The sequence below is a fragment of the Neodiprion pinetum genome, chromosome 4 (assembly GCF_021155775.2).
Source record: "Neodiprion pinetum isolate iyNeoPine1 chromosome 4, iyNeoPine1.2, whole genome shotgun sequence".
Classification (NCBI taxonomy): domain Eukaryota; kingdom Metazoa; phylum Arthropoda; class Insecta; order Hymenoptera; family Diprionidae; genus Neodiprion; species Neodiprion pinetum.
The window spans coordinates 24,719,508-24,745,533 of record NC_060235.2 but is presented as its reverse complement, the minus strand read 5'-3'; the positions used below and the strand labels follow the sequence as shown (position 1 = coordinate 24,745,533).

The 26,026-nt window shown below is 33.1% G+C and overlaps 3 protein-coding genes across 11 annotated transcripts in view; 2 read left to right on the top strand and 1 right to left on the bottom strand.

Moving 5' to 3' along the window:
- The first annotated feature begins 1,030 nt into the window (after nucleotides 1-1,030).
- LOC124215799 (uncharacterized) lies at nucleotides 1,031-12,390 on the top strand. 9 transcript variants are annotated; one of them, XM_046619538.2, is made up of 8 exons: nucleotides 1,031-1,050; nucleotides 5,088-5,346; nucleotides 6,743-7,117; nucleotides 8,024-8,585; nucleotides 9,597-9,656; nucleotides 9,851-9,978; nucleotides 10,139-10,335; nucleotides 10,472-12,390. In XM_046619538.2, exons 3-8 carry the CDS (start codon nucleotides 6,878-6,880, stop codon nucleotides 10,575-10,577), a joined length of 1,293 nt encoding a protein of 430 aa, XP_046475494.1. In that variant the 5' UTR covers nucleotides 1,031-1,050; nucleotides 5,088-5,346; nucleotides 6,743-6,877; the 3' UTR covers nucleotides 10,578-12,390. The 9 variants fall into 9 exon arrangements, with proteins under 9 accessions (XP_046475494.1, XP_046475492.1, XP_046475491.1 ...); XM_046619536.2 differs by lacking the exon at nucleotides 1,031-1,050 and adding an exon at nucleotides 1,266-1,575; XM_046619535.2 differs by lacking the exon at nucleotides 1,031-1,050 and adding an exon at nucleotides 1,266-1,575 and having other exon boundaries at nucleotides 5,049-5,346; nucleotides 6,746-7,117.
- Nucleotides 11,097-19,826, bottom strand: LOC124215800 (5'-deoxynucleotidase HDDC2). Its single transcript, XM_046619544.1, has 4 exons — nucleotides 19,648-19,826; nucleotides 14,612-14,736; nucleotides 14,019-14,187; nucleotides 11,097-13,683 (listed from the first exon to the last, which is right to left on the bottom strand). Exons 1-4 carry the CDS (start codon nucleotides 19,699-19,701, stop codon nucleotides 13,450-13,452), a joined length of 582 nt encoding a protein of 193 aa, XP_046475500.1. The 5' UTR covers nucleotides 19,702-19,826; the 3' UTR covers nucleotides 11,097-13,449.
- Nucleotides 19,827-21,141: 1,315 nt separating this feature from the next.
- LOC124217699 (oxysterol-binding protein-related protein 2) overlaps nucleotides 21,142-26,026 on the top strand; it is an 11,461-nt gene continuing 6,576 nt past the window's right edge. Inside the window, exons 1-3 of the mRNA XM_046623651.2 lie at nucleotides 21,142-21,946; nucleotides 23,747-23,945; nucleotides 24,900-25,009. Coding sequence (XP_046479607.1) covers nucleotides 21,921-21,946; nucleotides 23,747-23,945; nucleotides 24,900-25,009 — 335 coding nt within the window. The 5' untranslated portion in view covers nucleotides 21,142-21,920. The remainder of the gene's footprint in view (nucleotides 21,947-23,746; nucleotides 23,946-24,899; nucleotides 25,010-26,026) is intronic.

The window sequence follows — 26,026 nt, the reverse complement described above, 5'->3', positions numbered from 1 at the left end:
GTTAGTTATGCACCAAGATATGATTAATGATAGTGTGCTATGACGTATCCGAATTGCAGTCAGATAGAAATTTTGTCGCAAAAACTGGCCTAAAGCGAATTTATCCGCCTGTACAACTTGTCATGAAATTAAGACACAATGTTTAACCGACTAATCTGTGCACTTTATCCTTAGGGACGGAAATTTAAAAAACTGGTTTGAAGGATGGAGGATAACATTAGAATACAATTAACAAATTCTTTCTTTAACCTTTTTGTAACCGGGGCTATGTCCAAATAACGTTAATTAACTGGGACTGATAATTCCGAAGATGGCACTCAAAATCAGACTTGATATTCATACAGACAAAGTGACTACACTATTTTCTCTAACAATTAATAAGCATAGGAATCATGCTGGTTAACCGCAGTGTAATCATCATGCACAGTCGATAAATCAACGACACCGACGATAAGAGCAACCACGCGTCACTTCCAGATTGAAGTGTTTCTTGAGATGGTTTGTCACTCGCATTTATAAAAATAATCGGAAATGCCTGAGCGGAAATACTATGACGCATTAAAATTGCGGACATTCTTATGAAGATGCACCGTGCACTAGACAGACGCTTGAACGCCTAATTGCAAGCAATTTGATATACGCGAGTGTTAAAAAAATTGTTCACTTCAAGGCGTAGCAGAGGATCGTTTATCAGACGTTTCAATCGATGGAAGAGTTGAAGGCTATTTGAATAAGAGCAATCTTTGTTGGTTTAATTATTAGATTGTTGATCTCGTTGGCAATTGCAGTTACTTCCTAGTAACGTCATTCATTTGACTCCAGCACGTTTCGTAATAAGTTGCTGATGCACATGCTTAATTATAAGATATCATTCAATATGCGCACAATATGCTCAGTTCTATATAACAAGTCATTTTGTAACTTCCCGTATCAGCGTGAGTATAAGACGTAAATATTCAGATGGAATTTCCACACGCCAATCATAGTTAATATTTCGCCTTGCAGACAACATCTAAGCGATTCGGGAAAATCAACAACGACTGTGTTTAGGTTGTTTATCCGTGGCCTAGCCGTCTCTGAAATGCTAAATTACATATTTGAGAGAACTAACTTTTTATCATTTGTCATGAGAAATAAAACGTATTTGAAACAAAAAAAAAGCTCACTAGTCACACTCACAAAGTCAATTTTTTATACAGTTTCAATGAAATGAGATTATTTGCAAGAAATGGATGTACAATATTTCATATGTTCCAAACATTTTGACTTCATTCGCGGATAAATAATAACCATAAAATGCGCAAAATATTCTCACACGATAATGTTTACGGGGCTATCATACTTTTGAATTCGCTCAAGATTTTAGGGTCTAATTTTTGATTCGATTCATTTTCCGAAATTTCACTCCGCTGATTAAAGAGAAAGGAAGTATTCATTAATTTTTTAAATTCTTATTTCAATTTGTTCTCGAATTACGAATTTCTGAAAAATATCAATTCAGGTTTTTCAAATGTGTAAATCAAAAACGTAGGGATCTTAGAAGGATATTTTAAGGAAGGATATGTCAACATGGAAGTAAGTTTTTTTTCCTTTGAATTTCTAAAGGTTTCGTGATTTTTAAAAGACATCTTTGTATTTTTTTTCCCCATAAATCAATGACTTGAGGCGAACAAAACATACCCTGATTTTTTTCAATATTACTTTTCGTTTTCGCCTAACATTTGAACACGAAATTTTCAGAAAATTCGTAACTCAAAAACAAATTGTAATAAAAATGTCGACACCGTAAATGAATGTTCCTTTCGATAGGTGAACTAAAATTTTTTTGAAAAGGATATTTTACAGTGTAATAAATGAAAATTCACTTCACAGCCAAACCGTGTTTCTGTGCTCGGAAGTGGATGTATCTTTTTGCATATCTAGATAGGATGTCTTGGGTAAAGTGATGAAAAGATATAAATGTAGGGAAAGCACAAGAATAAATATAGTATATGACGCTAATGCGGTTATGGTAAATGTTGAACATAATTATAGACGAGAAAAATAAAAGTGAGTGGTTTCGTATCCATTTTTGCTGATATTAAAATAAAGCGAGTTACAATTGTAGAAACCATTTTGGAATTTGAATTACCCACTTAATCACTTTACTGGTTTCACTATTAGTACTATCACACCTTATTTCCAAAAGAACATAAGATCTTAGAATTAAGATATCCTAATTACTCGGGCGCACGAATTGCTGAACTTTTTGACTTATTTGACATAAATACAGCATCGCAATCGTTGAACAGTAAAGACTGGTTCTTGTGCTGCCGTGAAATGCTAAATGCATCTTAAATGTTGTGTGTATTCCAAAAAACATAATATATCAACTGCTACACACATTAATACTGTTCACTGTAAATTTGTTGGTAATAAGATTTTTCAACAATCAATCAACGCACCAACACATCAACGTATAAGATGGTACATTTGTACTCGAGCCTTTCGATTCAATGGGACAGTTCAATTCTCAATTTTGTTGTAACTTCGGTATATGGCAGCACTCTGTATCGAATGTATATCATCAGAAATGTGTTATTTCGAATGTTACAGAATAATTTCAAGTTCACGATTTTGAACGAAAGATTTCCACAACATTCAGTGCTACGTGAATCTCGAGATAAGGCTCTCTGGAATATGAGGAATTTAATGTAGAATCGCGATATGTTAACGATTTGTAACATTATATTATGCGTGTAATCCTCAATCAGCGACAGTGCTTGTATTCCAACAACTAGAATACCTAAACTACGGAATAGCTCTTTGTCTACTGCATATCTGATCAAATCTATGTCACGCAAAAAATACATAATCTACTAGAGCACGTGTGGATATAAGAACGCGGAACTTTTGTCTAAGTACAAGAATGTATCAACTTATACTATACAACGTATGATTCATCGAAAGGGTATATGTGAAGTGCAACGTGCATTTACGGCCAGAATGGAACGGATGCGTAGTATATACAGCTATTTGCTAATGAATGGTAGATTGGAGCGGAAACGTAAGCTCACAAGCTGCTCGGCTTGTCCGTACATAGAGATTAGTAGATCTTGAAATTTGAAACGCACGTTCAGAGCAGCGGTAAATGATCCGCAAACGTAGCTGACACGCGAATCAAGAGCCAATTAGTTATAAGACACTCATGTTGTAATTTGAAGAAGAAAAACCTAATCGACATTCCACTTTTGTCAAGTTCTTGTTTAGTATACGTGTTTATCCCGGCCCTTCGAAGTCTGAGAAAAGGCTCATATAAAGCGATAAAAATGATAAAATGCTATAAAACACATTTATAAGCACTCCGGATAAAATTTTCAAATGATGTCGCAATTTGATATTACACAATGATTTTCAAGAAATCCTAGCAACATTGCTTCACATTGTAAATTCATATTGGAAACGACGTAATGGGATTTACTGTAAAGTGACATGCATATATATGATGACGATATGTCTTTATGAATAAAAATATTATCCGCATTGGACGATTCAGTACTTCATAGAATTTCTTTCTGTGGTTTTTTATTTTTCTCGCAGTCATTTACATCGATTTTGAGAGGAAAAATAATTTTATCCGGGATTTCTGGCTCAAAAACAGAAAGTGATCGTCATTCTATGTAAGAATTATTCATCCTGTTTATTAAATGCCGCGGCATATCTCTGCAGTTCCTTCACAGCAGTTTACTTATACAATCATACAGTACCATGTAAAAAAATCTACAACAATCAAATGAAAACACTAAAATTTGTTAGTAATATTTTCGGAAAAACAGAGAGCGAACCCCAGATAATGACTAATCCGTCAAATTAAGAGACCAACGTCTCAAATCAGTGTATATGCAAGAGGCTTTTCAGATTCTTCAAGGAAATTTGAAAGACATGAAATTCCCTGTTTTATTCGTGATGTGTTGGCTGCATTAATTTCAAAGTAATTACGCATTCTCTTTACTTGTATCACTAAATTTATCAAACGCTTAGAGCGAATTTCATAAAGTGAGTCAATTATGTTTTTCCATTACCGCATCCTGCAGTGTGTTGCAATAAAAGTTAAGAAATACTAAAACTACAAAAAGGAGTAAAAATTAAAGATTTCCCCAAAAATAATGCTTGAACCAGGATTTATGGTTAATTTATCTATAAATTTGATTTAGCGTATATTGTTGCCAGCTACTTTCCGGCGGTTGATTAGCCAAAAATCGATACTATTCATCGGGTTTATTAGTAGATATAATAGTCATACGTTGTATACATATCAAATGGTTATATTTGTGAGCTCTAAAAATCTCTTTGAAAATACTGAAATGATAAACAAAAGCTTGGATATTAATGCGTTATTCCAAACCGCGTTGAATACTTGATTGGTTCGATTTCACTCTACCATGACTCATTTTATTCAGAAGACTATATTTCTCAAAAGCTCACTGAAAGCCTTCTTTTACATGTCTTTGGCATAATTAAATATTTAATTGCATAACATTTCGCCGATATTAATTGTGATCAAAAAATTAAAATATTGAATTGATTGAAGTATGAAAAAAAAAATCTGTTTCAGTGAATTTGTATGAAAAAGTCTTCTGAGTAAAATCACCTATCGTAGAGTAAAATTGAACAAATCTCGTAGATTTTGAACAATTTAAAAGCGATTAATAATCCCAGTAAACCAACACGAACTGAGTATTTCAACAACGGAATTAAAACAAATCAAATGGAATTCAAAAGAATTGGCACACAGGTCTGTTGATCCTATTCAATTTGTTTTAATTCGTGGCAATTTCGTTTTTTACTGACACAATTCGTTTCAATTCGTTTTGGTTTATTGGGATATGAACAATTGATACCCAACAATAAGCAGCTGTCGTTTCAAAATCCAGTATTTTTTTTTTTTTTTGTTTTTGTGTATTTTGAAGACCTCTACAACCGTAGCTCGTTTACACGATAATTTAATCACTACTCACCCTGTAACTGTTTCGCATCGGAATCAATGAATAATATTGATTTTTGGCCAGGCAACCTCCTTAAGACGTGTGCTTAAATTCGGCTCCTAGGGACTTCGGGCCCAAGAAACCCGCTTTGGCACCGAAGCTGAATACAGAGTAATGTTGCCTCGGGAGTGGGGAGGCTCACATTGCAGAGACTGCAGACTGGAGAGAGGCAGTCTCTGCGTGAATGTAGTAAACAAAAGATGGGCCCACGCCGCAGGAGAGTGGACGAACTTTTGTTGACTTAATATTGAAAATCAGTTGAGCCTTCAACCGTCCAAGAAAAAGATTGGAACATCCTGCAGATCGCGGCCATGGCACTAGGGTAAGTAAATTCGTAACAATAATCGCGTGAAACTCGTTACTTTACGTATAATTCTTGACATTCTTGTATACTTTCCATCTCAACAAAGGAGAATACGGTATTTCGCCTGCCGCATGTTCCCAGAATGCAACAGGTGCGGTTTGCGACTGTTTCACTCGCGAAATGTAACGCGATTCGTTAAGAATTTCGTAGGCGTTACTAAATATATTAGTATCGGAAATAACGGAAACTTTTTTAATAAAAGGAAAACAAATCAATCGAGGTATAAGTCACTGAAAATTGTTCAGAAATAGTTGAAATTCATTCGCGAAATGAATCTGCATTAAAGTGGGATATCTCTGTACTTATTTTTTCCCGAAATATATATATATATACAAAATCGTTGATTATACTCGTGTTGTGTTATTATTACATTTTGTATTACATGTTATTATAGTTGAGCATGCTGCTTTATTTGTCAGCTTGCGAGAACGGAACGGATAAAAAAAAAACGTTCGATTAATTTAAGACTTCCGTCGACGCCTCTGAATTTTAATTAATAACACACAATTGAACTTTCATCGTCTTCGCACGCGAAATCAAATCCCCTCCACCGCTTACTTACAGCGTGTAGAGAGAAACGTGTCAACACTAATTACCTCATATATAGTTATACCGGCAATCTGTGCACGTGTCGTACTCGAATAGGAAACGAAATTTTAAGTTTGTTTATAGGTATTATTTTGAACATCAATTTAACAGTGGTCGCAATTTCACGGTGTTGACTTGACTATTTGAATCGCCGGTAAATGTCCTGAACAGTTTAGCGTCTGTACTTCGTGCACAAATATACAAAATATGGGATATGATCGATTATTCGAAGTTCACGACGAATCAAAATGTATTAATTACCGTTACGTTTTAAATTGCTGTGAATCAAAAGATTCGAAACCGCCCATATTTTTAGCGATTAAAAAATAAAATCTAGAATCTTCGTCTTGCAAAATAGATTATTTAATTTTCCCATACTGTGGGAACAATAGTTTTTCAATAATTATTAAAATCGTTTCAAAATTTAACTGAATGATTGCACCATTGATTTATACTTATTTATCAAATCTTTTAGAGAAAGATGCAACTACATATTCAGAAGCATGCAACTGCAGTATTAAATGAGCAAATACCGTCTACCATGTTTTTTAACCATTGAATATCCAAATCTCACACGAAACTATAATATCTCTTTTTTTTTCAACACTTCACACATGTGAGACGTATTACGAAATGAAAAAGTGCAATACAAAGTGGAGAGACAAATTACTGAACCAAAATATTGTAAAAACGTTGATTTTTCTATTGTATTTCATATATGATATCAGTATGTATGTGCATGCATATAGAAATACGTATGTTTCAGAAGATCTGAACCGAGTACGCTTCGCTTTTCATAAAATTACACGCTGCAAAATTCTGGAATCTTGGTAAAAACGAAGCAAAGAAATAAAAAATCAGCTGGACTGAATCAATTGTGAAATTGAAAAGAAAGGGAAAAATGACATTGACCGGTGTGAAAACAGCAGGTGTAGCAAATGTCATTAGAATGCATGAGAATGTTAAGGAAAGGACGACGAAAGTTATTGATGTAAACATAAATGCAAACCTTACTGTATCAAATTCTAAGGGGTCAAAATTTGCTGAAAAATCACTCCTCTTCTGCGTTCTTTTTTTTACCAGCATATTCATCATTATTCTTTTCACTGTAAGAAGAGAATTACAGGCCCTTAAATTTCAGGTAACTAATTGGCAATTGCTTCAAGTGTTTTGTATAATTTATAACTTTAGCAAATACAATCTGAACCTTAGATTTTCTGACCAGATATGATGCAAAGACTATTTCAAAGTAAGCTGTTTTTTTATATGTATGAAATTTTTTGTATGTACGGTCAGCAGCTATATTATTGCAGGAATTTTCAGTAGTATCTCACAAGTAAAATATTTTCTTGAGCCTGATTAGATTATAATTCACACTATATGCGTATATATCATATATTCGTTGAAGTTTGCATCATCACATCTTTCCGGATGCCTTCTGGTTTGTTGCTATTTTGATTCAGAGGAAAGATTCATAACAGAGTTATGCAAAAATAAAACACAAGATAAGGATAAGAATTACGTGACATACATTGGATCGTATGACAAAAGATATGGTACTCTACACATGACACATCTTACTTAATACAAAAGTATATCTATTACAAATCTGCTTACTTATACGTGTGTATGTATTTACCTACGTTTATAAAAGGTCTTTGCTTCATTCAACTTTAAACTAACATTATTCATAGTCCAAGTAACTAAAGTGATTTAGCTCCATATTCCTATCGTTATGATTTGAATCGATTGTTTTCATATTCCCAAGATTTCGAATTTCAAGAAAAAACTTGGTTGTTATACCTTAATTGTTCATTGATCTGAAATTGGATAAAAGAAAGGAATATTTCGGATGATGGCACTTAAGTCGAATTTTTCTGTTGTTAGTATCGTCTTGCAAAGTAAAAATAATAATCACATTACGATGGTATTGTCAACATTCTCAAAGCAATGAGGTTTTGAGAGCTGATTACGTGTGACGTTCGAATAAATATCAAGGTATACTTTGGAACTTGAAAAACATTTTTGTTATTCTTTTTTTGTTTAGGAACAATGCATAGAGACAAAAATCGCCATTCTGATGACCAAGTATGAGAAAGTTAGCTCTCAACTGAGTCGTATCCGTTCTTATACAAATTACAACAAGTATCGACCTATAACTAATTCATACAAATCAGAGCTAATCTTTTCTTCAAATGACATACCACTTCGGTCGCCAAGTACCGACCAAGAAAATTCAGGTCTTAATCGAAAAGAGAATATCACTTCAACTGTGACTGGAGACGATCATAAAAATCACAAAGAATATTCGAAAAACGCTTTGATGAAAAGAAACCAAATCAAAAGAAATAATCGTTTCATAAGAACAATAATAAATGTCACAGATGAGAATGACAATCCAACATTGGAATACGTACAACAGAATTTTGCTGACACATTAAGCTTGAATACAGACAGAGAAAATAATGAGACAAAGAATGTGAAAAATGATGATAATATTGGTCTGTGGAGCGAAGCCAGGACAGCAAGAATCAGAAGAGATAATGAAAGGAGAGGTAAAATACGGACAAAGAACAAAAGGCGGCCCAACCGCAGTCGCAGGCGATTGGGTATACCTAGATGATTTTTGTATTCATTTTGAAACTTCAATTATCAGATTGAAATAGTTTCACACTCAATTAACCATGCAGAGTGAATGGTCTAATAGGAGAGTTTCATGGAATGCTTTATTTTATATTTATCAGTTTGGACATAAATAATTTGGTCGAGTTTTTTCTTTTTCCGTTTAAAACGAAGTTGAAGCAAATACAACAGGTTGAAAGAGGTACTATGCGCCATCAATCATATAAAAGAATGAAATTCAATTTTATGTAACTTGCAATTATCGTTTTGAACGGATATGATGAAATACGCCTTTATTATTCTTCAATACTCTACTTTAAGCACATATTATAATCTGGAACTGTGTTCTCATGAAACTTCCCTAATTGAAACTCAGTCGAAACTTGATGAATTGTATTTTATCTTGTAAATAAGTTTGAATTATTTTATAAATGGTCCAAAATCTCAAGGCTCCCAGCAGGACACTTTCCTCACTTTTATATCAAGCGTTTCAAACAAAAGTGTTGATTCGAGTATTTCTCAATTATCTTAATAGTTCATTTAGTTTAGTTTGCATCTAAAAACACATTGGGATCACTTCAGATAAGATGGTACATATTAGTATAACTATTTTACTATATTGTTACAGTATTATTAAATTACCGATATAGAAAATGAACGACTATTGTCTCTCAAAAAAAACTTTGAATCTTTCAAAATTTTCAAAAAAAAAATTCCAGTGTACCAAGCTTTAGTATAAATACTTACAATTACCAATGTTAGATTCTTTAAAAGAACATTTGCTAAATCGTATTTGCAGGGAACTGATTAGCATTTGTGTTTTAGTCACTTTTAGTTTTCTAGCGAATTATTTTCAGCAGGAGCCTTGCTATTTTGGATGCTATAAATTGGAAGCAATTTGAAGCGATTAACTAAAGATGAGAAAAAAACAAAAAATATTGACAAAAATGAAATTTTACAATCAACATTGTCTCAACTGATAGCGTTACTGTTCACAGGACCGTTAGTGGCAACATTCGTTGGAGCCATTCCGGAGCAGCACATAACAGACCAAGGTAGTTAGTAGAAATTGTCAATTTAATGACAAATTAATATTCTGATTGTATGTACAAATCTGGTCAGTGATGATTGTAGGCTAAAGTTAGTTCATTTTTAACTTCGACATACTGATTATATCGCTTGAGAGAGAGAGTACCAAAATCTACTTGTTTATTGCTTTAACTTTAAATCTTTATTCCAACTTCTATTCCAGGTGTAATTGGTCCATGGGTGAAGCTTACCAAAGACACATCAAATTACGATCTTCAAAGATTCCACTTAACAGAAAATAGCAAATCGATTGAAATCACCGTGAATGGATTGTATATGATAACAGCGCAGGTAAGTTGTATGTGAAATATATTGCTGACAAATAACAAATTATAAAACAGCACTGTTTTTAATCAATTAAAACAATATTCATTGTAAAACATTTTCTCCTCGTTGATAGTATGTACGTAAATATAATTGAGAAATAGTCTACACAATTCAATTATTACAGATGTTCTACTTTGGTAAACACACCAATTACTCGTACTGGATTCTGGTCAATTCGGAAGGTGAATCGCGGACCCAAAAAATTACAAAATGCTCAGCGGTTGCAAGTACGTCCGCCAACGAAGTATCTTGCCATACAAATGTCGTTTTACCTTTACAGAAGGGTGACAGAGTGCGAATTCAACAAGAAGAACGTGATCGGTATATATAGCTTACGATTATTATGCGGAAAATGGGCAAAAATAGTTACGAGTTGAGAAGATTCACTTAAATTTACCATACTGTTTGTATAAATTTATTATAATCCTACTAATTTCACATATTAATACTCTTACAGACTCATAAATTTACGAGAAGGACTCAGTTATGTACAGCTGGTTTTACTATCAAATGAAGCTGACAGGAAACGAAGAGAGCTTCGAAAGAGTCCCGCAATTGAATAATAAATGTACAATGTAACAGTGTGAGAACAAGTAACTGCAAACTAATCGGACAAAATAAGATGAACATTACAATATCATCAAGAATTGAAACCTCGTAACGATCATTGTTAGTATTGGTTTTGTTTTTTTTAGCGGACACACAGTTAATGTTACACATATCTATTTTAAGTTAAATGCTCAAAGATTTTTATTGTTACCATTGTTCGATATGCAGACTGTGACAATAGTATCCATGATCTCAACTGATTTTGATACTGCCATTTTTAATAGTGAGATTTAGGCATGAACGAAATTTTCTCAATGCGATTTTTAGTTAGCAAGTACGAATAATACTATATGTATTTAGTTGTTTATCAAGATTACTTGATATTATATAATGTTTGAACCGAAGAATGTCATAATTAGCTATCAGCAATTATAAGAGTGGCGACTTACTTTCAAGGATTATTTTAGTTGTAAGAAAACTATGTACTCCAATACCTCCATTTGTATAGACCATTGCTCTTTTTTTCATTACCACTAACAATAATTAATGACGTGATTTAAAATAAAGTCAACAAAAGTATGATAACCATAGATGCGTGTGTGAACGTATAACTTGAAAAATGTTACGTGTATGAGGGTGTAATTGCATACATAAATATTTTTATAACTTAATATACTACAATCATGATGTAGTAAAAATACTGTAATTCAGCTTCAGACGTTTATTCAATGCTGCAACAAGTATTACTAGTGTTATCTGCTGAATAAACTCATTCCATTAGTCAAGATAAGTTAGTTTTTTTTTATTGGCATTATGGCATTACGACAAATTGTAAATATACACGAAACCTATGTAACTGAAAAAAGTAAGTTTAAGTTGTAATTAGTCGATACAGGCTGTGCGGATTCTGCAATGATTGACAATGCATTGTATATTTCCTGATTTTTCTGAATAAAAGTTTATCAAACAAACCAATTGCTAAATATAGAAAACAATTATTCGGAATAAATATAAGTTATTTTAAATTATATCGTAACTGCTTTTTACTACAAACCGAAAGCCTTTGGAATAGATTAGAAAACAATAAAATTGCTTAAAATGTAACACATAGGTACTTGTGGATCCTGCAAACCTACTGATATTTCATTTTAAAATTTATAATGATTCATCCCACACCAAATGGAATACCAGGTCTCGAGTTGACATCTTATACTTAATTAATAAACACGATATTGTATGCAATATAATTTTGTAACAATACCTATTGAATACAATTCAATCATATTCAGTATTTCGGAGGTAAATTGCTCTGCTCCTTTTAAAACATGTATACATACAGTCTAAATGACTTCAGTAAAAAATGATTAAAAATTTTCCTAAAAAACGATAATAAGAACTGCAGAGGAAATAATTTTCAGTGAATGAACACGTAGTCAATCAACAACTTCCAAGCATAGTTCCCTGCATCCTAAATAATAATACGTCAGACAATGCATTATACAGAATGAGTCAATTATAGGATATTGTGTGTGAATCGCAATTTGAAAAATTCCACAATCATAGAACGAAAATTTAAATCTTGATTTATAGAGAATTGAAAGATTTCTCTATAATTTTGATATACCAGAGACGTAAATGCATGAAAAAATTTATTGAGAACACAAATATGAGTGCCATTCATTTTTGTTTGTGTACTTCATATGTTTGACGAGTTATGAATTTAATTTCATATCTTTGTACGATCATAAATTTTTCGATATTGATTAACAAGTGTAACATGGGAAGATATCTGTATATGTTTAAATAAATAACATCAATCATTGCTAATAGGTTGAAAAATATGTTCAACTTTAATGTAACAGTTCAAAGATATGAAAATTTCAATCAAAAAGTTTTGTACTGATAAAAACCCATTTACAATATACCCAATAACAGTCAATGACCCGATAATTCATAATAATATTGACTGTCAATGAGTAATTAATCGATATAGTAGAATAAACATAATTGTACCGATATATTTACAAGCATTTCTCTAATGTAATGGAAAATACTTGATCCTTACGTGCAAACCTCACAGTTAGTCATGTAAAATTTTGTATTTTTATGCACAGTTGTCTCTCCGCGGTTTGCACGGCAATATTCGCAAATATCGTATAATTACCTATCGTTTATTTGTGCTTCCATAATAGAAACGAATATAATAGATCATTTTAAAAGGGGCTTCATACTTTAAATATCACTATACATTTCACTTGATTATTATCATTTAGCTGTTTTTTTGGTACAATTAATAAGGATTTGACTCTAAGATTTTTTATATTAGATAATTAAAAGAACGTAATACAGAATAAGTTATATTGCAAAGAAAATACGATTCGCAACATGAAATAAACTGACACTATTCTTTTAATGCTATAATAATTTTCTTTCACCTGAATCCGGATTAAAATCTGTTATATTGAAAGTATACGATCATATTTCTTTCAAAAGTGGAAATTAAAGCTCTTGTTAAAAATGAAAAAAAAAAAAAACTTTGCTAAGGCTCAACTTACAGCCGGAGGTTTTAAAAGATAGCAGTTCGAGAATCTTGCTGAATCGGAACTTACAGAATCATAGCTGTATTATCTTAATCACATTTGGAATAACACTAAAAGCTATTTCGAGCTTTATGGTAGCAACACGCTTCATTTTCCTCATCTGCAAGTAGTACAACTATATATTTTTAGTAAACTATTGTTTTCGAAACCCAAATACTGGTCTAAGATCTCACTCTCTTAAATTTTGTAGTTATGCACAGATTGCATTCAGATAGTCTTGCACCTTACTATGCAGAGTCGCTAGTATAATATACCTGAAAAATGAGCCCTAATTTACAATTTTAGGTTATGACTTGTTGTTACATGGAATGTTCGCTAAGGCGTCTCTTTGCGTGTTTACTTCTTCTGCTAATCGTTTAACGAACGGATGATTTATCTTTCCATTTGTAGCAGTAAAATATTCCTGCAACTTTCCAGGCGTGCCATCGCGTTTTTCATACTCAAATGCCTGCATTATTAGGTCCAACCTGTCCAAGTCTTTGACATATTGAGCCTCTGGAGTTTGTTGATGTTCGTACTCCTAAAAAAATAAATCAACAGTCTATACGTTTGAAAAACCGACGTTGCAATTCCCTTGTTTTCTGAAGACAGAGTAGCGTGAAGTTAATGGAAATCGGAGAGTTATTTAAATGATGAAATTGTTCTTTCTTGTGTATATATCTTCTTGTATACTATATAAATTTGGTGTTTCATTCGATTGAGTATAAGTGATAATTTCTGCGATATATCTGGTTAATATCAAACAGCCTACTGCACTCATCCTTGTATTCGATGATGTTTAATGTAAAAGGAATTTGGCCGGTTAATTTGTATAAATAAATATATAAATGAACAAGCATATCAAACAGTTCATACCCTGAACATAGTCAAGACTTGAGGTCCCTTGTCGCCGAGAAGTTCACAGATCTTTTGCATCGCTTCATCCTCCAACTTATGCTTCTCTTCTGGGCAAACTCCGCAATGCGGTGTAATATCTCCGACAATGCACTCCGCCAGGTCATGAATCAAAGTCATTTGCATTATCCTGGCAACGAAATCCGACACATACATACGAGCATTGCAAATATATAGAAAGTTGAAAGTGATTCAAGGAAAGTATACCAATAGCCAGTTTACTGCTCAACTATTACCATCTATCACCAGTGATATACTCATTTCAAAGATCAATACTTCACTTCATTGATACTTGACAACAAATAATCTCCAAAACTGATTTACTTTCCAAAGTTATACAATTTTGCTATAAAAAAGTTTGTAACAACCGTTTGAGAATTAGAAACTGTTAGTTATGTAAGAAAAAAAAATGAAGCAAAATCTGCAAGGCGATAAATAGAAGGAACAAAATTACAAACTTATGTAATGACACTACATTGCGTTGAATATAATTAAGGTTACTTATGAGAGTTAAAAAATTTAAAACTACTGTAAATTTCCAAATTGATTCTTACTTTACTTTGTCTAAATTTTCCTTATTGTCGACCAGAAAGGATAGCATAGCCATACGATACATGTGTCCAGAAATAGTTTCAGGCTCTGTTATTTTGCTAAGTATCCACCCCGTCCTTTTAACATGCTGCATAAAGATACCAAAGTTAGAATTCGCTAGAGAATGATAACACAGAGGAAATTTAAATTAACGAACCATCTCTAAGTCATTAGGAATGTAATGTGATTGCGATTCTTTTTGAAGATCGATATGCTACATATTCGCATTCATGTTGTTCAGAATTTATAACACCTACAGCTAGGAACAACCTGTCATTCATTGTTAGTGCGTTAGTGCTTTATTAGATGCATTTTTCCTTTTGCGTTCGACAAACATGTGGGTGCAGCCCCAGCTGCGACTAACCGGACGAACAGGGAAGCATTTATTGGTGTTTCCTCAGTTTTTGTTGTTGTAATAATTTCCTTCTAATAATTGCATTGCATGTTGTTGTCATGCGTAAATTTGCGGTAACGTGCAATGAGCTTTAATTTTTTGAGAAATTCCAAGGTTACAAATTTCGTTCTTGGGGCTGCGATGATTGTATTTTAAATACTGACTATAAAACTAAGGTCATATGGGCAAAGACATGATGCGCAAAGGATTCCTTCCAATTTCTATACCATATTATGTGACGATTAAATGAAGCTCTAGAGTGCAAGTTTACTGGAAATATTGTTATTTAATAAACCGGTAAAACTGCCGATAGAACACATTAAAAATTTTTTAAAAATAATAGTAAACTATGGAGAAAGTTTCCTGGAGTCGAATAAGAAAAACTTATACCTGATATCTAATCTCTATATTGAAAAGTACATTCGAGAATTTTATGAGACTTGATTGTCTGCTTTGTCTACCTACTTTCATTGAAAAAATATTGAATTTTATGATTTACACCCCTTAACTAGACCAATTATATGCAACAAGGACTTATAGGTGTTCAGCATAGAAACTTGGTCTGGTAAAAAACACAAGTCCAACAATACTGGAATCGCATAAAAAATACCAGAGTTTATTTTGAACATTCTGATTACAAATTTCTTCTTCAAATTCTTGATATCTTAGCTTATGTTATTCGAATTTGCTCAGATTTATTTTTATTACATGGTAGGAATGTTGTTTTATTCGTTTTCACTATCGTTGGTGCAAATAACATTGCTGGAAGTTTCTCGTACAGATTTTCGCTTTTCCTAACTTTTTGTTCAGGCTATTACATCTTTAAAGATAATATCTTCTTACTATGTTCGAACAAAGTTTTTCATCAATTTCAATTTTATTCCGCATGTATAATTTCACTATTGTACAATGCGTCATGAGACAATGAACAGCGGTCCACAATAGATGGAGATTGAAAAGATTATTGATTTACCTAAGTAAATCTATTGGATTATTGAATCACTAGTACCAGAATTATTTTTCCTCAAGATCATCGGTTCAAAAATAAATCGACTGAAGAGGCAATATAAACATAAACAGCAGGCTCTTTAGACGATATATGGTTATCTGCTTTTTCTCAAATCTCACGCTGCTTTTGCGATCCAGAAGTCGAAACAGTCCTTAGTCTCTTATCGACATTAGAAAAGAAAAGACGGTCCTTCCTCGTGCATTTGAAATAAAAGTCAAAGAAAAGATCTAATTCATTGCGTTTAAGTATGGGCCCAGTCGCTGTTGTACATTAACTGTGTATTTTAGATAGTTAGTTTAATTGTTAATTCTGTGTACAAAAAGGGATTAGCTATTATTTGAGTGTCCCATACACTCCTCAATTAAATGGCATTACGTAACGCATGAATCGAACGATAACTGAGGAAGCACGTGCAAAAAAGATAAAGATTTCTGGGGAGAAACAATTTTAACTGATACATACCTCAATAATTTAACCCCGACTAAAGCTCTTAAAACTAATGAAACCCCATTTGAATTGTGGCATGGCAAAAAGCCTTAATTGAAGTACTTATAAATTTTCATTTCAACAGCTTATGTACATGATAAAAAAAGAGAAAATTTGATGAGTAATCCTAGAGAGGAATATTAGTTGGGTTAAAATCTCGGCCAGTGACGAAAGAGTAAGATCCGAGGGAACCTCTGGTAATACTGATGTTTCTGACATGGTGTCAAAATACGAGGTACTAGCAGCCAGAATTAGCAAGCAAAAGTTTCAAAATTCGAAAATTAAAATTTTGTGAAATATTTTGAACCCCCGATACATGTATAGAATTATCGGGATAAAACTGAACTGCATTTTTTTAATTCCACTAAGTTTAAAAGGTTTAGCTATTAGCTTCAGCTTCATCGTCAAAATCAGTAGAGACGCCAAGTAAATCTCATATTGAGAAATCAGATAGATTTGAGAATAATAATTATGATTATAACAAATCTGATACTGAAAAATCAGATGGGTTGAAAGGGCGTGAATGCAATAGTAAACGTAAATCAGATACACCAGAGCCAATTGATAGAAAAGCAATGGACAATTCTAATGAGTCATTACCCAAAAATAATGACCAGAGAATGGATGAAATAGTCAAAATTAAAAGAAGTGAGAGAATTAATTAAGCGACGACCTTCTATTTCATATGAGGAACTGAGATAAAGAATGAATACCTTTTGTGCACACAGTCAGTTAGTTATAAAGTACCTGCTTCGTTCAAAGAAATACAAACGCCCGTTGACGGAACTGAATGGGAGCGTGCTATCCGAGACGAAATAAATTCATTGATAACAAATCAAGCTTGGAATTTGCTGCGAAGCCAAAAGATAAAAATATTGTTGACTGTAAATGCGTATTCGTGATTAAAAATGATGAATTTGGAAATCCACAAAAATATAAAGCTCGTTTAGTTGCTCGTGATTTTAGTGAAAGGTATTTAGTTAATTACAATGAGACATTTACACCAGTTGCAAGCATTTCGAGTTTTTGCTATATAATTGCTTTTTCAAATCAGCTTGATCTATTAATTGACCACATGGATGTAAAATCCGCATTCTTAAACGATATCTTAAAAGAAGAAATTTACACGAGAGTTCCTCAGGGTGTAAAAAGTAGCGGAAATCAAGTTTTTTAAATTAAACAAAGCCTTGTATGGATTGAAACAGGCGGCAAAGTGTTGGTTTGAGACGATTGAAACAACTTCATTGGAAAAAGGGTTTCAAAATTCACAAAGCGATGGACGTATTTATAGTTTTGGATGGAAGAAATGTTTTACAACATATACATGTTGTATCACATGTTTACGACCTTTTAATTGTGACTGCTAACATTGTAACAATGCAAAGATTTAAAAATTATCTAACAGACAGATTCCATATGCCAGAGCTTAAAAAAATAAAATTGTTTTCGGAAATTAGAGTTAAGAGGAATAGTGGAAAATTAACATTGGATCAGAGTGGATACATTAAGACTGTACTTAACAAATTTAGTACAATTGATTGCAAGTCTGCCAGTATACCTCTTCCAAGTAAAATAGATTATGTGAATAGAAAGTTTTCGTCTCTTAAGCACCCGATGTAAGAATGTATGTAAGGAATGTTTACATGTTGGAATCTTACGCTTCTGATGGGAAGCACGTAAGACGGCCAAAGACCGTCTTATAATTGAAATGCGGATGTGCATTATCATTAGTTACGAGACAATTCATTGTTGAAGATATAAATTTGATAAACTGGTGAATTCGAAAAATTAACGACGGAGCCAGGAATCGAATCTGGTATCTAGAGATGCTTGACCGGAGCCTTACTCCACTAGACCACCTAGCCGCCCTGACTCTGTTGTCGTTAATTCCTCTCATCACCAGCTTAGTTCAAATTTGTTTTTTTTTTGTGCTTTGTATGTGAATAAAAATGAGTGGAATTGTGTGAAAAAGTGAAAAAAAATGAGAGGAATTAACGACAACAGAGTCAGGGCGGCTAGGTGGTCTAGTGGAGTAAGGCTCCGGTCAAGCATCTCTAGATACCAGATTCGATTCCTGGCTCCGTCGTTAATTTTTCGAATTCACTAGTTTATCAAATTTATATCTTCAACAATAAAATAGATTATGTTGCTTTGAATTTAGATAAAAAATATGAAGTCCCTTGTCAAAGTTTGATTGATTGCCTGATGTATATAATGATATGTACGAGACTAGATTTGTCCACATCAGTTAATGTTTTGAGTCGATATGCAAACAAAACGATGTGTTTCAGACCCAATCGTAATTTTTAAAGATAATACCTGCTATATTAGCATCGTAAATAATCCCAGCGGTCACAAAAGATCGAAGTATATAGATATCAAGTATCACGTTTCAAGAGAACAAGTTGAGCAGGAAGCAGGAATGTTTTTTTTTTTTCTTTAATGATGATAATGTTCTATATGGCCTGCTTAGAATGTTCCGGATTTCCCCACTTTACTTAGCAACAAATGTTGAACCATTTTGTATTTCTAATTATACATAGAGAAAGTGCGAGGAGCATCTTTCACTAGTATTGATTATAACGAAATGTAATTATATAATTCATAATTAGGTTTCAAGTTTGATTCACAGCTAATGGCACACACAATGAGATTACTGTCAACTAATTTTTGAGGTGTATTGGATTATTGATTCACTTATAGTACCTAGAATTATGTTTCCTTAAGATCATGGGTTCAGATCGAATATGAAATAAAAGTCAAAGAATCCAATTCACTACGTTTAAATATTATTTATCATCCCATTTCCAATAGATCTTGTTACATGAATAACGAAAAGTGCTTCGCAGCACCGACACGCAAAGCCAAGGTTTTGACATTCGCCAACGTTAACCTATAGACGGCAACAGACGTTTCGCTACAAATGGTCAAAACAGCTGTACATAATAAACGATTGATCACTCGTTTCGGTATAATAAAGAACAATAAAAGGAAACGGTGCCAGTAACATGTCGAGGCAAAATCGACAAATTGGATGACCAAATATGGATTGAATATTTTCGTACTATGTGATCTCCTCGCAGAAATGTATGAAATATTTTTAATCATACCTTGAGTCTGCCTACTAGTTCCATGAATTCCACCAATTTCGTTGCATCGGTCATTTTGTTCAATTTCTCACTAAAAACGCACTTTAATGTCCTTGTAAAATCAATTGCACGTCAAATATGTTCACTGCGATGTTTCTCCAGACATACTGCGCGAATGCAGAGAGAGCACGAGTGAGCGGTAAAAGTTGAAATACTAGAGATCGCGAAACTAGGACTTTCAACCAATCAGAACTCGGCTGGTTCTTGGTTAGCGATAGCGCTTGGCGCGAAATCAAATCTTTTCAAAGCCCTCTCAAAAGCAAATCTCGCATTCGTAGCTACTTTGAAATCTTGACGAAGTGCGATAGTTTTTGAACAATTTCTTATGAGATTCAGTTACATTTGATATTTATCAAATTATTATATTGTACAAACGATTTTTATGGAGATACAAAAAAAAAAAAAAAAAATGCTAGAATTATAGAGCAAAGATGAAATAATATTGATGCTTTATCTCGCACCGCTTCGAAATGGTTGAAAGTCTAGATAGTAAATCATAAGTTTGATTTCACCTTACAACGGCTCATTGTATTCAAAAGACTATATGTTCTACGGGTTTAATGACAATTTTTTTTTTGTGTTGGCATCGCATTCAATTTTACAGAATTGCAGTGATATGGATTATGAACAAGAAATACTGAATATCGGATTGACTATCGATAGAAAGAAAAAACTGGTTCAGTGGTTTTGTAAAGTTCGTATCGGAATTATCATCCGCTAATTATATACGGATACAAAAGATACGTGTTTCTACCGACATTAGCGTTAAACATAGTTAGGGTACGTCTTGCATTTAAGGCGGCTACATTCAAATTGCCCAGAGAATCGACAGATTGATTAGCTCTTCGTTATTCCCGCTCTTGAGTGCTTCAAAACCCTGCGACTGTTTATAAGATGCATTTTAAAACTTGATTTAGTCACTCAACTTTCGTGGCGTTACGCTTACATAAATATGTTCACACTAGAGATAAGTGGTTCATATTAGCGGCCATTTCGTGACACATAATTTTTCTCCACAGCGGAGTCTTTATGATTTACAGATTTCTGCTAACGTCATTTTCGGACTACACGTACAGGAAAAATATTCACCAGTTTTATACATAATTATTCATTGACTGAAATTTGGATTGTAGATTGAACAAATTAATTTAATTCCTTAATTCGATTCTCTGTCGGGAATAAATTAAGGACCAATGAGCCCCACCCTCTGAGTTGAGAGGTTGGGAAGCGAGAACGAATCGTTTGAAAAAATTTTCCAACATTGCGAATTGCGCCAGTCATAGCGAACGCAAATGATTGGATAAATCGGATAAATCGGATGAATCCGACCAAAAATGTCTGATTTAACGAAGTGAAGCCACGCATGTGCTTCAGCGACAAATCAGATAGTTACTCCACGGGAATTTCCGCCTTCCTGATACTCATGCCCAGTTTTATTGATGTACGCGAAGCAGCTTGTCAAGCACGCTTTCCGCCGTGCCACCCGCCCCTGTAAAGTTAGGTTCCCATGAAGTTGCGACCATTGGCGATATTGCATAACAGTGTTAATCCTCTGGACAAACAGAAGCAAATCCGTGTTATTTCAATTCAGTATCGAATATAAATGGTACATCGAGACCAATCTCCTGACAGCTACGAGACACAGTTTAGTCGTTCACCCGCAGGTGTTTTGAATTCGGATATCACATTGTTGCACCCTCCATTCGTCGCTCCATAAAAACCAACCCTCTGTATATTACAGCTAATTACATATTACGTAATAATCCGCGATACAATCTGTACGTCATTTTGTACGCGTGTGTTTGTGTGCGCGTGTGCGAGTGTGTGCTTCTACATTCGTACTTGCAGATTTTTACTTGACAGAATTTAACGTTAACTTCGGTTTTACACCATGGAAAATCTATTAATTCATCTTGTAATTGAAATTTCTTAGAAATTTCCGGGAATAGTAATATTTACCGAGGTGGTAAATAAAATTCCAGCAGCAATGCATCTGGCACGGTGATAATATCACATTTACCGTAGGACAGAAATTATTGACCAGTTATCGAATAATAATAACAACTACAAAAATAATAATAATAATAATAACATTGAAAAAAGGTATCGAACAAATTGGGATTCTCGGATGTTGGGTGTTAAAATAAAGAAAAATCGTAATCTCTTGGGCTCGACGGTTCAAATCGAGTATATAACAGAAATACATTTTTCATACTTAATCATTATTCCGTACGATGGCTAGTGGGAATCAACAGCACAGGTAAGTCGAATTACTTTTGCACAGCCTTATATGTTAATATGACATGAATAATTATTAGAAAACCGATTTTCTCAATTAAATATCTTTTTTTCCTTTTTTATGTCTCAAGTTTAAAAAAATATCATTTATCAGTGTTCCCATAATCTATTATTCATATAATTTTACTGTAATATATTTTACTTTCAACCTCCCTGCTCATGAAATCATCGTTACACGAATAGCAGAAAAACTTGATAACGACATAATTGACACAAGTCGAAGAAAAATTTAACTTATATATTATTGGTTATTCTTACATTTCAATAGCGTTTTTTTCTATCTTCTGTACGAACCTACATATCTGCAATTGTAACGGAACCGAGATTATATTTGCCGCTTCGTTAACGAATCAATAATCGACTAATTTATTTACGTATAATATCGTATTCAAATTTTACAAATACAACTCACTACTCTGTTTTAACATATAATTATAAATAGATGTGTGAAAAGTATTACAATCCGTATAGCACGTATTCAACGTTAATCATTTACGGATTGGATTCTGATCAGCTGTTATTTTGAATGCGATCCATATTGCACATTTGGCTTGTGTAATTCTGTGGCTTTATACTTATTGTTTCGCAATATAAAAACGAATAATTATTTTTGTTTCTTTCGAAACTTCTTTTTACCCTTGTGAAAACTTTGGCTTTTCTAAAAAGTTACGCGGTTTTTCACTCATGGTCGTCGAATTTTTCGCATCTTTGCCATGTGTTATCATATACATAGAATAATTCGTTGGGTGATATCTCAATTTTTAGACGCGCCCAAATTTTCGAAAATAATATTTTTCGCAGTTGGAGGTGAGAAAAGAAATCCCTAAGAAAATTTATTCCTGTGCGAAAATTTGAAATCGAATTACGAGAACAAAATGTGACCATTAATATGTTCTTCTGAATCACAAGTTGGGATAAGAGTAAAAGCAGTTACAAAAATCACCAGTAACGCTATTCGCTTTGAAAAAATCTACAGCTGTGTTATCTGCACCAATGATAGTGGAAACGAACGAAACAAAATCCTTGCTATGTAATAATGGAAATGAATAGACCAAATCGAAATAACACAAACTATTAAGAAACCAAAAATTTGAGAAAGGTTTTATGTAATTAAAACACTAAAAATAATTAAGCTCTGATATTTTCAATCCGATTGTGATATTTTTGAGCTTATTTTGTTTATTATAGAGATTTTCAAAGATTTTTATAAACAGTTGTCTCCAGCGCAAATAAAAACATATTTATGTAAGTATGGTATAACAGATTTTCGTCAATATTTACATTTACGCGCCATAATTATACTGCACTATAATGTTAGATTTTTTGAATACTCTTCAGCCAATTTGTGGCTGTCTGAACAGCAAGCAAAACGAGCTTAAAAACAATAGAATCCTAAAAAAAAGACATGGAAGCTTAATAAATCTGATCGTAGCGATTGAAAAATCTTTTTTCAAAATTTTTATATATTAGCTTGTGTTATCTAAATTTGCTCATATGCCTTCTTATTATATAGTAAAAAAATGAGGATATTGTATTCACTAACATCATTGGTATTGGTTAAAATTTGTTAGAATGCTCCAATACGTTATATAATATATCTTTTCATCTTCATCGTGAGTTACGAACTTATATTGTCGAACTGTGAAGTTATACGTAACATATTTGCTGTCCTTGTCACGAGCAGTTTAAATAAATCTCCGAGAGATGTAATTTAGGATAGTCGAAAAATGGCCTTACATCTCTCTACTTTGATATGTTCTAGGACGTCTTTGCCAGCTCCTGGACGCTCCGAGGTGAACCTTTGCTCGGTATTGACACTGGGCAAAGATCTCAGCAAAATTACAATGCCTGTCGTTTTCAACGAACCTTTGTCCTTCCTCCAACGAGTTGCTGAGTACATGGAATATGCAAAGCTACTCAAGCAAGCTGCCATGGAAGAGAATCCTCTTGTTAGACTACAGGTAATCCCGAAGATGTTCCCGCATTGATCAGTGCAACATATCTGGGGCATTCCATGCCAAATCGACTGATTTTCATCTTGACCGATATTAATTTTTTTAGACTTTATTTTCGGTGATAATCGCACATCTAGACCCCGCAATTTGTTTTTTTTTCGTTTTATTCATCGATCGACTTGTGATCGTATTAAAATTTTGTGATATCAAACAATAAAACTCAAAAATAATAAACAACAAGTATCAAGATTCCGAAAAGATGATAATTCATAATTGATTCAGTCATGATTCGATTAAGTAAACAGTATAATTTCAATTTTTTTCGAAACAGTTGAAGTATCAATGTAGTTGAATATTGGGTGACAATTTATGTATAACTTCAGTGATCTAAATTGTTTCCTTTCGACAAGAGCAAATGGTGATACTCATAAAATAACTGCCAATTGTTATTCTTAGCAATTTTTAAGCAAGATGGTAAAAAAAAAAACTCGTCATTTTCTGAAGCAAATTTCAATTTTGTTCGTGTATTTTTTGGATTATTTTTCATGTATTACTGCAGTTGATCGATTCTGTTACAGAGCCTTCCGTTTAAAAATAATTCTCCGAGCATTTGTACTTGGACTAATTTGTCATCTTATTAGGGATTATTTGATACTGTTAGCGTATTTACTTATGTAACGGAAACAACTAATCTCACAGTGTTTTCACTCTAACAAAAATACGTATCTAAATATACTTGCATCGTTTAAAATCGTATGGAATAACAGATGTATTCGAAAAAAAAAAAAAAAACTAATTTTGGTGAATTGAATAAATCGATGAATTTTGATTGCTTAAAATTTCGCAAATACAGCTTATATTGTATATCACGGTATCTGAAATTGGAACCGTAGCATGAATGGGCAACTCACCATATCGCTTGATATTACTGTAATCATTTTTTATGTGTTCTTTCTCTAGTACGTCTCGGCATTTGCAGTAAGCGCATTAGCATCGAACTGGGAACGCCTGGGAAAACCATTTAATCCGTTGCTTGGCGAAACCTACGAACTTCAACGAGAAGATTTTAGGTACAAGTTATTAATATAGGAAAATTACCAAACCAAACGAAAAATAGTGATAATACTGGTATTCCTGAAAACTAATGTCTAATTGTCAATGCACCAATGTGACCTATTAGAAATGATTTTTTTTATGTATAAGAACGTAAATTATATACCAACAGGAAACCAAAAAAATTAAAAAATTAGGTTTGTCTTTTTTTCGTATATAATGATCTCATATCTGTCATTTTTAGTGCCTCCATTAATTTATTGATTTCCCATCTAAATATAGTGAATGGCACAAAATCGAAGACAACACAGAAGGCAAAGTTTAAGAAGTTTAACATTTTCTCCTCAGTTATTCTTCTTTACGTTTTTGTTTTTGTAAATTTATTCGATACGTTTCGAATGAAAATGCTCTCAATTTTACTGTAGTAATAACTTAATATGTAAATATATTCTTGAGTTGACGAGTTAAACGAACTGTAAAAAAAGGCGTATTGCATAATCTTAATCAGAATTCAATAAGTAAATTACCATTTGACACGTTCTGTCATTTTCATTATTAAAGCCAATGACAGTGATCACAAATGAAACAACGTCTCTGCTGTGTAATAAAAATGATTTCAAGCAGATTCAATTACCACAAACTATGACACCAATATTTTGAGAAAAGGTTTTATATTGCTAAACAGATTCTCATAAATTGCGCGAAAACCATTTAAGAAATATTACGGTATAGCATAGTTATAATACTCGTTCAATCATTTTCGACCTTCCAATTATACCCTTTTTTTTTAACTTAATGACATCGCTATATCGGTTAATTCGTATTATTCAAATTCGCTCAGATTGATTACTATTACATAATAGAAACGTCGTTTAATATGCCCTCACTATTAATTATTTGAAACGTTCTTTCTCCTTTTCTTACTTAAGAACCAGACCGTGCAGTGTGCATTTCATCCTTGAGAATAGATCGCGTGACTAAAGGTAAAAGGGCGCATCCCAATCTATGTGCCCTTTTACCTTTGCAAAAGTAAA

Excerpts from the sequence above, each read along its gene's own strand:
- LOC124215799 (XM_046619538.2), top strand. The coding sequence starts at position 6,878 with ATGACATTGACCGGTGTGAAAACAGCAGGTGTAGCAAATGTCATTAGA. Across the intron at positions 7,118-8,023 it reads TACAGGCCCTTAAATTTCAG|GAACAATGCATAGAGACAAA; the intron begins GTAACTAATTGG and ends TTTTTTGTTTAG. Across the intron at positions 10,336-10,471 it reads CAACAAGAAGAACGTGATCG|ACTCATAAATTTACGAGAAG; the intron begins GTATATATAGCT and ends ATACTCTTACAG.
- LOC124215800 (XM_046619544.1), bottom strand. The coding sequence starts at position 19,701 with ATGACCGATGCAACGAAATTGGTGGAATTCATGGAACTAGTAGGCAGA. Across the intron at positions 14,188-14,611 it reads GAAAATTTAGACAAAGTAAA|GATAATGCAAATGACTTTGA; the intron begins GTAAGAATCAAT and ends TTTCGTTGCCAG. Across the intron at positions 13,684-14,018 it reads AAGTCTTGACTATGTTCAGG|GAGTACGAACATCAACAAAC; the intron begins GTATGAACTGTT and ends TTATTTTTTTAG.